The sequence below is a fragment of the Notamacropus eugenii genome, chromosome 5, assembly GCF_028372415.1.
Source record: "Notamacropus eugenii isolate mMacEug1 chromosome 5, mMacEug1.pri_v2, whole genome shotgun sequence".
NCBI lineage: Eukaryota > Metazoa > Chordata > Mammalia > Diprotodontia > Macropodidae > Notamacropus > Notamacropus eugenii.
Window position 1 is genome coordinate 341,708,263 of NC_092876.1, and position 14,459 is coordinate 341,722,721.

The 14,459-nt window shown below is 40.7% G+C and overlaps 1 protein-coding gene across 2 annotated transcripts in view; it reads left to right on the forward strand.

Annotated features, from left to right (window-relative positions):
- Positions 1-6,900, forward strand: part of HSPBAP1 (HSPB1 associated protein 1) — a 50,991-nt gene extending 44,091 nt beyond the window's left edge. For both annotated transcript variants that reach the window (XM_072613791.1, XM_072613792.1), the window contains 2 exons: positions 6,072-6,182; positions 6,316-6,900. In XM_072613791.1, the coding sequence (XP_072469892.1) occupies positions 6,072-6,182; positions 6,316-6,858 (654 nt within the window). In that variant the 3' untranslated portion in view covers positions 6,859-6,900. The remainder of the gene's footprint in view (positions 1-6,071; positions 6,183-6,315) is intronic.
- Positions 6,901-14,459: the final 7,559 nt, after the last annotated feature.

Genomic DNA, 14,459 nt, shown 5'->3' on the forward strand with positions numbered 1-14,459 from the left:
GCGAGAGATAGTGAGGAATACAGGATGATTCCTAGGTTGCAAGCCTAAGGAATAGGTGGATAGTGATATCTTGAACAATAGTAGCAAAGTTTGGAAGGGAGGAGGATTTTGGCGGGGAGAGGGTGGTACGTTGCAGGGGTGAGGGAGACTGGAATAATGAGTGCAGATTTGATCATGTTCAGTTGCAGTTATCTACTGCATATCCAGTTCAAGATGTCTGATAGGCATATCTAGATGTGAGACTAGAGGTCAGCAGAGAGATTAAGGCTGGACAGGTAGATTTGAGAATCATTAGCATAGAGATGATAATTGAATTCTTGGGAGTGGATGAGATCACCTAGAGATAGAATATAGAAGGAGAAAAGAAGAGGACTCAGGAAAGCCTGGTGGGACACCCACAGTTAGTGGGTATGTCCTAGATGAAGATCCAGGAAAAGAGCCTGAAAAGAAGCCATCAGATGATAGGGAAGAGAACCAGGAGGGAGGAGTGTTTGAAAAACCTAGAGAAGAGAATATCAAGGAGAAGAAATTAATTGACATTATTAGAGGTTGTAGAGAAGTCAAGAAGGATGAGGATTGAGGAAAGTCTATTGGGTTTGGCAATTAAGATGTCACTGGTAACTGTGAAGAGAACAGTTTCAGTGGAATGATGCAGGCAGAAGCTGGGCTGTGGAGAGGGAAGGGGAAGTGGAAGCACCATTTGAGGATGGCCTTAAGTTTATCCACAAAAGAGAGAGAGGGCAATAGTTAATAGAGATAGAAGGGTGAGTGGGAGCAAGAGACATAAGCATGTAGGCAGTAGGAAAGCAGTCACTAGGTGACAGAAGCAGCAGTAGGCTCTAGGAAACAGGGTGGAGTGGGATCTTTTGTGCAGGCAGTTTCATGTTGGTTAGAATTGGAGCCAGAAATGCAATTCTTCCTATTGTTTCCTCAGTTTTACAAGGGAACAAAACACCATTAAAGAAGCTTGCAAATTTATCTGCTGCTCTATTTCAAGAAAAGAGGGCCTCAGCATATGTCCACATCATTAAGTTTCCCCCAATTACTTCAGTATCACACTTCTGTATCAGGTTTATGATCTTTTTCCCAAACTCCTCACTTAATTCCATCCTCTGTTCAGGCTGAAGTATGACCCCCATAGGGTTCTCTATCCCCATTCATTGAATCTCATCCAAATGTGTTTTACCATGTTTCCTTGTCATATTCCTAGACTTCCTAAAATGACTATATCTTCTTAATATACATGAGTGCTCTACCCCTTTCCCTTTTTATCTGTTCTATTTCTTTTGAATCAAGAATATCCCCCTCTAGACACTTATTTCTGTCATGAGTCTTTGAAACCAAATTTTCCTCTTACACTAGGTTCTCTCCATACTTTACACAAGAGATTTTTACAAGAGGTTTTCCTGTTTACACTAGTTTGCCTTGTTTATTATTCATACCTTGTACATTTTTATGTAGACATGAGTCCTTGGGTTTCATAGTAAGTTTTCTTCTTGGATATTGTCACCCATGAATCCTGCGGTGCTCTTTTTTTCCAAAGTTGTACCTGCTAATCTTTATGGCATGTCTTCTCACATCTGTGTGTGCAGCCTTCTCATTTGCTCCATTTTTAAAGCCCTCTCTAATTAGATTAACAATATCCTAGGCAAATGCACTTTTATTAGCCTTCATTAGTTATATTCCATCTCTACCCCCCTTAATTCCTATGTTCATAACCATGATTCAGGATTTTAAATTTCATTCTCAGCCAGTCTTTTTTTAATATTCATTTATTTGTTTTCAGTTTTCAACAATTTCTTCCATAAGTTTAAAATTTCCTCCCCCCTCTCCCCAGGACAGCATGCAATCTTATATGGGTTCTACACATACATTCTTATTAAACACATTTTCACATTATTCATGGTGCATAGAATAATTAAAACAAGTGGGAGAAAAACCAAAACATAACAAAAAAGAAAATAGTCTGCTTCATTCTGTATTCCGACTTTATAGTTCTTTCTCTGGATGTGAATGTCATCTTGCATCATGAGTCCTTTGGAAATGTTTTAGGTCCTTGCATTGCTGTGAAGGGCCAAGTCTATCAGAAACAGTCTTCACGCACTGTGGCTCTTTCTGTGTATAATGATCTCCTGGTTCTGCTCACTTCACTCAGCATCAGTTCATGTACGTTTTTCCAGGTTTTTCTGAAGTCTTCCTTCAGCCACTGTCTTAACAGCCAACTGTCCACTTTCCAAATCTACCTTTTCTTAATTTACCTGCTTATATTCAACAGCTGAACTGAGCTGAGTAATCCAGATGATATTTTTATGTCACTGTGCCATACTCTTTTATTTATCCCATCACTTACTCTTGTTTTCCATCTTTCTTTTTTGTTTCATGAGTTTCTTTTGCATCCATATCAGTTTTTTCAGACAAATACCATTTTTCCACATGATTACTTCTTGGAATACATACATAGTTCTGTACTCTGTTCTATGGAAAGAGCTTGACGCTTATTAAGTTACTCTAAGTGTTAATTGGTCCATCTTCCCTTCCTTCTCTATCTCATTTTCTTCTGCACCCAAGGTGAGAATTTCCTTCTGCCTCTTTACATCCTTTTCCTTTATTTTCTCCTTTGAAGATTCTTTTCTCTCTCTTTCCACCCCTACCTCCATTCTATGAATATTAACCTTGAAATCATCATTGATTATTCACTCTCCCATATTCTTCCCATATCTAATCAGCTGCAAGGTTTTGTCACTACAGCCTCCACAAATCTCTCAGATCAGTGCTGCTTTTTCCATGCCATACTCTGCTCTTGTCCCCTCCTTCCTGAACTATTGTAATAAGCTCCTAATTGATGTTCTTGCCTCTGTTCTTTCCATCTAGTAATGCATCCATCACATGGCTGCCAAAATGACATTCAGAAAACCTTCCCGGCTCTCTAATGCCTTGAGGATAAAAGTACAAATTCTCTGACTTTTAAACTCTTCACAGTTTGGTTACAGCCTATCTTTCCATATTGATTTCACATTACTTTTCCTCACACCTTCAGCGTCCTGGCAAATTGACTTACCTACTGTTCCCCAGGCACAGCCTTTTGTTTTTCAACTCTGCTTTTGCACAGCCTGCCCATTTGGTGGAATCCTCTCCTCTCCTCTCCTTCCTCACTCCCATCTCTTGGAATCCCTGGCCTTCTTCAAGGCACAGCCCAAGTGCCACCTGTTTCACAAGGTTTTTGCTGGTACCCCCACACTTCTAAGTGTCCCACAATCTCTATACTTCATATATTTTTATATTTCCTAATTTGTGTGTATGCCATCTCTTCCCCTCCCCCCCCCCAGTTGTGAGGACTTTAAGGATAGAGATAGTTTTATTTTGTCTTTTATCCCCCAGTATCTAGCACAGTACTTGGCACTAGTGGACATGTAGCGATGTTTATCAGATTGGATTTCAAGGAAATTATTCATTGATATTCCTTGTTATTCCTCCAATAACCTAGATAGTAGAGATGCATTCTTTCAGAGCATTTACTTTCTCTTTTAAGACAGAGGGTCTAGGTAGCTGTTACAAGGTACTTGGTAAAACACAAACCTAAAATATACCCTGCAGTTGGTTATAGAATTCCCCTTTCTTTCTCTGCTTGCTTGAAGCAGCAGTCACCATTTTTGTCTTTTTTTGTAGCTCTCTTGGTCAAGCTTCAGACTAACAGCTGTGGCAAATAAAGCATAAGGTACAGATTTTGTGAGATGCACATTTCATTTTGCCACCGATCTTCAGATACAACCCTCTGCTTTCCTGCATGTCAAGTTCTCTGTCCCCAATTAGGGTAGAAGGCTTAGTTGATTTCTCAGAGAAAAGAAGACAAGACACGTGGACACAGGAATATAAGCATGTGATAAAATCTAGTTATCTAACAAGATATTCTAACCTTCACCTTACTTTCTCTTTCTAGATAACCCCCTTTATTTCCTTGGTCTCTTAGGCTCTGTGTCCTTTCTGGGGAAATGAAAGCACAATATACTTAGCAGACAGAAGCAGACAAATCGCCAGGACATAAGGTGGTGTCCAGTTATCTGAGGTCTGTCCATATCATTTCACCTCAACACTGATCTTACTTCCCTGGCCTCTGGGTTCTTTATAATTGTTAGGGGGAAAGAGTCTTTTTAATGTTAAGCTGAAACCTTGTAACTTTCAGTCCAGTTGAATAATCAGTTTCATTTTTAGAATCTCCTTTGCTGTATGTTCTCTAAACTTTTTGAAATGTATTCCTAAAGTCTGGAGTTTGTGCACTGCATTCTCTTTCCGGACTATTAAAAAGAAGATAAAGTTGACCCTTGCTCTGGTCTTCCTGTTCACATCACCAACCACTTTTGTCTTTTCAAAAGCTAATTGCAGAGTGGAAGTTCTTATTGTTGCCTTTTCTACCTTCTGTTATATTACATTAACACGAAGGTATATTGTTCCTATCAGGGCGGAGCCAGAGTTGGGACCTTCAGGCTGAAGCTGAAAGTCTGTGGTACAGAGAAGCCTCCCCATGCAGGGATATTGAGAAAAGACCTCACTGAGGGGCCAGAAATATCAGAGTGGTTATATAAAAAGCCACAGTTGGTAGTTGGGGTCATGGATACTGCATAGTATTTGAATGAGAGTTCAAGCTCAGTGCCAGGACCAAAATGTAGCCTAAGGTTCAAGTGAAAGTGCCTCACATTTGTCCAGAAAGAAAGATCTAGAACCTGGAACTAGGTACAAGAGATATTTTAAAATGATTCCCAAATTTTGCATATGCATCCACTGGCAAAATGAAACAGCTGTTAATGAATACAGAAAGACTAGTGAATAGGAAGGTTTGTTGGGAAAGCTTCCTGGGAGCCTGCAGTGTGTTAGTGATTGCAAAGAGGTGAAATAGGAATGAATATCTGTTGATATCTTTTTCTTTTCTTGATTCTTTCTCATTTACATTTAGTTGAAGTGACAAGATCATGCAATATCTTTTCCCATCTCGGTTTTAGACATGTAGTATCTGCATATTTTAACTATTTTTTTTACATTTAAAATAAGTATTATTTTGTGCCTTTTATTTTTACATCATAGTCATTTCAACATAGACACCGCAGTATCACCAAGTGAACCTTCCTTTGGAACAAAGAAAACAAAAGCAATACCAGCCTTCAGAGTGGTTTTGATAGTGCAGACAACATTTGCACTTGTAGTCTCCCACTTCTCTACCAAAAAAAGAGAGATGCCTCCTTAGCTCTTCTTCAGGACCAAGATTGGTCATAATCAGCATTTAGTTATGTTCTTGGGGGTGGGGATGAGAAGAGAGAGAGACTTTTTCATACATCAAAGTAGTAGTATGAATATCTAGCATTTTTATAGTGCTTTTAAAGTTTGCATATTTTTTTATGAACATTATTTCATTTGATTCTCACAATAGCCATGGGAGGTAGGTGTTATTATTATATCCTTTTTACAGTCTAGGAAACTGAGGCAGAGTTTAAGTGACTTACCCAAAGTCACATAAGTAATAAGTTTCTGAAGCCATTTTGAATTCAGGTCTCCTGACTTGAGGTCCACAGTCTTATCCATTGAGATATCTAGCTTCCTCTTCTAGATGAAGTGTGGATGAAATAAGGACTGCCCTCATCCCAGACTGTCTTCAGTACTGTAGTCCAAAAGTTTATGAAAGGCTACCATTCATTTTCTTTGTTACTCCTAAATACACAAGGAAGACACTGTCAGGTTTTGTAGCGGAGATATGCACTCCCATGCTTTGTGTGTCTTAGAAACTTCTAAAATTCTAAACATTTCAAAATGAAAAAAGGTTGAGTACATCTGAAATGAATTGGATTAAACTAAAATGTTCTAAGTTAATTCGTATACAGATGCTTCTGCAAGGAGTATACTACCTAAATACATAGAAAGTATGTGTCCACTTCTCCAAGAATTGACTATTTTGTTCTTAAAACACCATGTGTCATTGGCAAGAAGCCAGTAAAACTTCAAGGAAGACAGACACATTTTCTCTGGTATTGGCTATGGTGGCACTATCTCTATAACAACTTGTCTTTCCCCCCCCTTGTCCATAGGAAGAGGACCATCAGGCTCGGGTGGAAGAGGCCATCACCCGAATGCTAGTGTGTGCCTTGAAAGCTGCAGAAGATCCCACTAATACCAAAGCCTGGTTAAACCCAACAGAAGTAGGGAACCTCTTATTTTTATTGTATCAATTGATAATTTATTGGGAAGATAGCTTCAAATGAAGCTATTCATTTTGTAGGAAAATTGAAGACAAACATAGATCTTAAAAAATTCTTCTTTCCTTTTCTTTAGGTAGTGGGAACATCTCATGAAATCAATTGTCAGTATTTAAATGGAGCCATTTCTGCCTATTTGGAACACAGTAAAGTAGTAGAAACATTAACACCCACAGAGTTGAAAATAAATGGTGAGCACAGAGTGGAGGCTCCATTGAAGAAAAGGAAATTGGATGTATACACCAGAACAAAGGAGAAAATGTCACCTCATCATAAATTAGCTACAGGTGCAGAAAAGCCTGAGGAGAAGATTCTCTTTGGTCTGGATCTAATTCCAGTATTACCCAGTCTTCAAAATGAATCTTCAGAAAGAGGAATAGCTGAGAGCGATATTAAAGACATTGTCACGGAAAGTGGGAGACATGTGGGGAAGTTAAATTGTGCAGAAGAGCAACCAGTGATAAATAAAGCTGAAATACCACTTGCTGATAACATTGTTTCTGACAGCACAACATGCCCTTCCATCTCTACAGATGACTTACTAGATTGTTTGGTGAATCCAGAAGTAATCCATCTAGTAGCACAACTTTTGTTACAGAAAAGAACTTGTAATTTCTAAGTATGATTTTTTTAAAAATTAAATGATGCTACATTAATGGTACTTTTCCATTCTTAAAATGTATTTTTTTAAGTAACTTACCATGTGCTTTTGCTTTAGCTGTCATTTTAGACGATTTCAGTGTTTAGAAGGGTAGGCTGAATTAAGTGGGTGTTAGAATTAGCAGGGGAAGGGCCAGAGACAGGGAGCATGCTCAATTCTTGGTTGCTGCCATGGCCTCCCATTAACCCATTGGCTTAAGGGATATCTCCGGACATACTCCGTCCCCAACCTAGTTGAGGATCTGTTATTTAAATGCTCCTTCCTTATGATCTCCTCTTGCCCTACCCCCTTGTTGGGAAGGGATCTGATGGTGAAATTAGGGAACCATCTTTCTCTAGTTTAACCTCCCATCTCCCTTTTGCCTCTCTTCACTAGATCTCCCCATGATTGCTTGAAAGTGTGGGAGACAGTCGAGCCAATTGTTTGGGATCCTGGAATTCCAGGGTGAGCTACTTCTGCCACCCTAGCCGTTGTTAGCCTCCTAGACCCTAAAGTGTTTCCCCATGTCAGTCAGAATCTGATTAAGCATGAGGCCTGGGAAGGACTGAAACCTTCAATTGAAAAATTCCTTAAGTATAAAATCCTTGTCCCTTGTTCATCTCCATGCAACACTGCAATCCTTCCTGCAAAAAAGCCTAATGGAGAATACTCACAATTTATTTTTGCCTTTGAATGTACTCTTCCTGGGGAATCAAGTCCATATCAGCTAACATGGACAGTCTTGCCCCAAAGGTTTCAAGATAACCCTCATTTATTTGGCCAGCCTTTGGGAAGGGATTAAAGAGATCTGAAACTTAATTCAGTATGTGCATGATATACTTATTTGTAGCCCCACCCAGGCGGGTTCTTTGGCTGCTGCCGAAGAAACCCTTAATTTCTTGGGCACTCGAGGCTGTAGGGTCTCTTTGAACAAAGTCCAGGTGACATGCCAGACCATCAAGTATCTGGGCCATGAGCTCACACACACCTCTTTCTCCTTAACCTCTGAGAGCAAAAGCACCATCCCTGTTGCAACCACTAAGAAACAAGTTCCAGGCTTTTTAGGCATGGCTGGATTTTGTAGACCTTGGATTCCTAATTTTGGTTTTATTGCTAAGCCTCTTTATGACTGTACTCAGGGCATTTGTCTGGATAAGGCTAAAGCTTTTGAGACTCTGAAAACTAATTTGACCGACGCCCCAGCACTAGCCCTACCCAATCTGGAAAAACCTTTCACTCTCTGTGTTGATGAAAGGAGGGGATAGGCTTTGGGAGTTTGAACCCTACCCTTAGTACCTGACCCTAGGCCAGTTGATGTTTTTATTTGCTCAAAATATGTTTTCTTTGTTGTATAAGCCCATGGAGCAATCTGGAAAGAAAGGTGATACATGACAGAAAAAGACTGCCCTATCAAACGTGCCCTTCTGTGTTGTAGCCTTGCCACAGCCATCTTTAATTCTCTCTAGAGAAATTGTCTTTTATGCCCGGGAAGTTTTTTCTTCTTTATGCTCCTTTTGTGCCTGTTTGGTCCCTGTGTTAGAGAAAAACTGGACACGCAAAAAAGGTATCAAGAAGAATTTATTAAAAATGGAGTTCAGAGGAGGGAAGGCCTGCGTTCTTTCCCTGAAGGAACAGGTAGCTTCCAGCATGGCCCCCAGAAGGACTATGACCAGGTCAGGATGAGTCAGGACCCTCACCAAATTCTGAACTTTGGATTTCCTGTGATACCGTCCCCTGGCCACGTGACTCCATGTTCTCCTGTCTGACAGGCCCTTCCTGATACAGCTCCTTGGGCCTGCTGACTTGTTTCTGACCTCTAACCTGTCCATGCTAGCTTACAACCCCCCATCAAAGTGAAAATAAAACTTAACTTCCTGTTTTCCCACACCTGTCTGCCAGGTTTGTCTTTTCCAGAGTGCAAGCCATCAACTTCTAGATGACTGCTCAGACTACATACCCCTTTGAACTGGACCCATCCAGGCAGGGACTTCTCTGTGCCCCTTGCCAGCAGGAAGCAGTTTTAGAAGCTGAGACCTTTGCCCTTTACCCCAAAAGAATTTGTATCCGATCTGTTTGGGGGGAAATGATGGGGTTCAGACTCTGGGAACCTCCCTGAACTCCCCTTGAATCTCTCACCTGACCTTTCATACTCAGATTTACAGACAGGTTCCCCCTGAATCTTGCTACTTAACCTGGCCTTTCATACTCAAACTTGTAGCCTGGTCCTCATGAGTCTTCCTACCTAATCTGGCCTTTCATATTCAAATCTGTTGCCCTTGGCCTAGTCTGGCCTTGCGTTTTGTCTGTTACCTCTGGATTGCCCCCCTGTTTACCACCCAAACCTCCATTGCCTGATATCTCCTGATTGCCTCCAGCTGTTTTCAACCCTTGACCAGTCACCCCAATTCCACTGAGGGCCTCCTTGGACTTCTCCTCAAGACCTTCCCTAAACCCTTCCTCCCATCTCCCTAGACTACCAGACCACCCCCAGATCCCTCCTACAGTCATTTCTGTATTTAAGTTCCATCTTTCCTCTATGGAGATGCTCAGATTCAATCCAATTCAGGCTCTGTCTAACTGAGATTCTATTCTGCCGACTTGTCACAAGCATTACAAATGCTTAAGCTTCTTAAGAGTCAACCCAATCTGGCTAATCTTTAATAAACTTTGTTTTTCTTTGGCTTTAAGAAGGCTTGAGTCGAATTCATTCGAACAGGACCTGATGTGTCAGCATTTCAGGGTTCCCAGCACTTGTCAACCTCAACAAGCCCACCAACAAGCTATTGCAATAGCTTAGGCTTGAGTTGATGAGGACCTGCATGAGAGTGGTACCAGAGTCAGAGGAAGGGGATAAGGAGGGGGGAGAATTAGAGAATGCTTCAAAGATGAAATCAACAGCCCTTGGCATCAGATTATATTTGGGTGAATAAGAATGAGCGGTTTGTGACTCCTAGGTTTGGAGCTTGGGAAGATGTTGCTCTCTCCTGTAATAAGGGAGTGGGGGCAGAGTGGAGGGGAGGATTTAGGGGAAAAGATAATATACATACACATATATGTATGAGGGAGTGGTGGAAGAGGTAGGAGAAGAAACCAGGGTAGAAGAGACTACAGTGGTCAGTAAAGATGCTGTTTCTTATGAATAGACTATATTTGTATAGACCTTTTTCAATAAACAGTTGTCAAAACCTGAAAACAGAAATGCGAGATAAACCACCTGATCGTAGATTTAGGAAAGACAGCATAGTGTAGGGGAGGAGAGCTGGCCTTTGGATCTAGAAAATCTGGTTTCAAGTCCAGCACTTAACTCGGTGCCTGGCTCAGAGTAGGAGCTTCAGAAACCTTTATTGGAGGCCAGAAGTCCTATGTTCCAAAACTTAATGGCTGTGTGACACCTTCCCCTCCCCTCATCCCCAGGCAGTTCACTTAACCTCACTGCCCCAGGCAACACTCAAATTTCTTTTAAGTTGCAGATCAGCATTAGTTAAGGGTTTCCTCACCACAAGTTCTTTCCATGTGGTTCTGTCCTTTAACTCATGTTGACATCTTCATGACCCTATGTTTTCTTGGCAGAGATGGTGGGGTGGTTTGCCATTTTCTTCTCCAGCTCTATTTACTGATGAGGAAACTGAGGTAAACAGGGTTAAGTGACTCTCCAAGGGTCAAACAGCTAGTAAGTGTCTGAGGCCAGATTTGAGTTCATGAAATTCTTCCTGACTTCAGGCCTGGTGTTCTGTCTACTGTACCACCTAGCTGCCCTGTAGAAGTTCCCTACACTAATGAAATCACAGGACTGGACAAAAAAAAAAAATTAAACACATATTTAGCTGGAAAGAACTGTGCAATCCAACCTCATTATGACAGGTAAGTAATATGAGGCCCAAAGAGGTAAAAATAACTTACCCGTCATTATGTAGGCAATAATGGGCAGAACTGGGATTCAACCCAAGGGTCTTCATTAAAAATTTAATTCTTTTCCTCCACTGCTAGGCCATGATCCTACTTAACATTTAATTTTTAAAAAATGACAAACTGCTTTTTCTGCAGTTTTTGTAAATTTCATCTGGCATCTGAAGTCCTCTAAGATGAATCAGGATTTTATTGTAGTCTGTGAACTTGGGCTCACCTTTTTAAAAAAAAATTATTTTTAGTTTACAACATTCAGTTCCACAAGCTTTTCAGTTCTAAATTTTCTTCCCCTCACTGCACTCTTCCCTCCCCAAGACAGTATGCAGTCTGATATAGGTTCTATATACATTCACATTATTCATGTTACAAAGAAGGCTTATAACCAATGGAATGAACCACGAGGAAGAAGAAACAAAAGAAAACAAAACAAAAAATAGGGTAAATAGTATGCTCTGGTCTGCATTCAGATCCTGTAATTTGTTTCTCTGGATGTGGATAGCATTTTCCATCATGAGCCTTTTGTCCTTGTCCCAGGACCTTGCATTTCTGTGAAGAGCCAAATCTATCAAAGTCAGTTCTGCTCACCTCACTCAGCATCAGTTCTTGTTAAGACTTTCCAGGTTTTTCTGAAGCTGACCTGCATGTCATTTCTTATAGTATAAAAATTTCCACTATGTTCATATACCACAACTTGTTCAACCATTACCCACTTGATGGGCATGCCCTCAATTTCCAGTTCTTGGCCACCACAAAAAGAGCTGTTATAAATATTTTTGTACACGTGGGTTCTTTTCCCATTTGTATGATCTTTTTGGGATACAGGCCTAGAAGCAGCTTTGCTGAGTCAAAGGGTATGCACATTTTTGTAGACCTTTGAGCATAGTTCCAAATTGCTTTCCAAAATGGTTGGATCTGTTCACAACTCTAACAATGCATTAGTGTTCCAGTTTTCCCACATCTTCTCCAGCATTTATAGTTGTTCTGTTTTGTCATGTTAGCCAATCTGATAGGTGTGATGTGGTACCTAAGAATTGTTTTGATATACATTTCTCTAATCAATAGTGATTTAAAGTATTTTTTCATGTGATTATAAATGGCTTTAATTTCTGTCTAGGCTCTTTTTTGATCATGGCTTTCAGGTAGTCCCGTAATTTTTAAATTGTCTCTCCTGGATCTATTTTCCAGGTTAGTTGTTTTTCCAATGAGATATTTCACATTATCTTCCATTTTTTCATTCTTTTGGTTTTGTTTTGTGATTTCTTGGTTTCTCATAAAGTCATTAGCCTCCATCTGTTCCATTCTAATTTTGAAAGAACTATTTTCTTCAGTGAGCTTTTGAATCTCCTTTTCCATTTGGCTAATTCTGCTTTTGAAAGCATTCTTCTCCTCATTGGCTTTTTGAACCTCTTTTGCCAATTGAGTTAGCCTATTTTTCAAGGTGTTATTTTCTTCAGCATTTTTTTGGGTCTCCTTTAGCAGGGTGCTGACCTGCTGTTCATGCTTTGACTGCATGTCTCTCATTTCTCTTCCCAGCTTTTCCTCCACCTCTCTAACTTGATTTTCAAAATCCTTTTTGAGCTCTTCCATGGCCTGAGCCCATTGAGTGGGCTGGGATATAGAAGCCTTGACTTCTGTGTCTTTGCCTGGTGGTAAGCATTGTTCTTCCTCATCAGAAAGGAAGGGAGGAAATGCCTGTTCCCCAAGAAAGTAACCTTCTATAGTCTTATTTCTTTTCCCTTTTCCGGGCATTTTCCCAGCCAGTGACTTGACTTCTGAATATTCTATTCACACCCACTTTGCCTCCGGATCCTCCCAGCCAGCGCTTGGGGTCTGAGATTCAAATACTGCTTCCCAGCCTCAGAGCTTTTGGCGGGGGCAGGGCTGGTATTCAGTGTGAGATTAAGTTCAGGTGCTCAGGTGGGGGCAGGGCCGCCTCTCAGGCTCAGTTCCCTCAGGGGGTTTATGCAGAGACCTTCAACAATGGATCCAGGCTCCTGCCTGCTTGGGGAGCCCCAGTCTGCTCCCACCTCCGCTGCTGCCTCCCGAGGGGGCCTGAGTTATGGGGGCACCCCACTTCCCTCTCGACCCACCAAAGAGACCCTCTCACTGACCCCCGTCACCTGTGGGTGGAGGGATGTGCCCTGGAGATCGCGTCCCTGAAGCCCGCTCGGATCTGCCCCTCTCAGTGCCACGGCCGCGGCAGGGCTGTGCTTGGCTCCCAGTCCACGGCACAAAGGACCTTTTGCGAGAGGTTTGCAGGTGCCTCTGGAACAGAAATCTCCTTCGCTCAAATGTTCTGTGACCTCTGGTGCTGCAGAATTTGCAGTGAGTTGCTATTTACAGATGTTCTATGGGTTGTGGGTTCGGAGCTATGTGTATGTGCGTCTTTCTACTCCGCCATCTTGGCTCCGCCCCCCAAGACCACGATGGCTTTAATTTCTTCCTCTAAAAACTGCCCGTTCATGTCCTTTGACCATTTATTATTTGTGGAATGACTTGTATTCTTTGACTCAATCTCTATATATTTTAGAAATGAGGCCTTTATCACAGACAGTGATTGTAAAAATTATTTCCCAGTTTTCAGCTTCCTAGCTCTTAATCTTGGTTGCATTAAGCTTTGTTTGTAAAAAACAAACTTGTCAATTTAATATAATCAAAATTATCCATTTTGCATTTCATAATGTTCTTTATCTCTTGTTTGGTCTTTTTTTTTTTCAGTGCGCTTAGATAGGTTAATTTGCAGCCCAGCTCTCTACTTCTGATTATGATTGAAAAAGAACCATATTTGGAAGGACAGTATGGATTCCAAACTTCAATTTTTAATTAAACTTTTTAATGACTAAAATCTACATAGAACATTAAAATCAACATTTAGGAATTATTAAACACCAAAAATCACTTCAGCTATTTAAAAGAAACAAAATTTGAAATGTGAGCAATCTTCTTTGGTGTTATAATGACTCACATATTACAACAGCACTTTACTATGGTCTTTCCAGACAAAACTCTGTAATGGAGAAATGGGCTCAGAGAGAGAGGATCAGGGACTTTTCTGAAGTGATCAAATTTAATTCAGCCATTTTTGTCTTGTCCCATTTTCTGTGACCCCATTTAGGGTTTTCTTGGCAAAGATGTTAGAGTGGTTTGCCATTTCCTTCTCCAGTTCATTTTACAGATGAGAAAACTGAGGGAAACAGGGTTAAGTGACTTTCTCAGTGTCACACAGCCAATACGAGTCTGAGCCAGATTTGAACTTAGGAAGATGTATCTTCCTGATTTCTGGCCTAGCACCCTATCCTTTTTGCCACCTAGCTTCCCCTATGACTACAACAAAGTAAACTATAGATTTAAATTGAATAAGAACCTCACAACAATTGAAAATGAATGTCGAGCATTACAAAGAACAAAGAAGAAGTATGTAAAAACCCTCCCTTCCCTTCTTACTTCTTTGCAGAGATTAGGGGTCCACAGACATGATATATTATTTTCAGGTGTTTATATGGCATTGGTTGGTTTTGCTGAATATTTTCTCATCTTCCATTTTTCTCTTTAAAAATATTTGTTATATGAGACTGCTCCCTGGGAAGGAAGGGAAGAAATACTGGAAGAAATTCTGGTAGGATACAAAACTATCAAAAATTTATTTTGAATATAAATCCAACCTCCAAACCTGT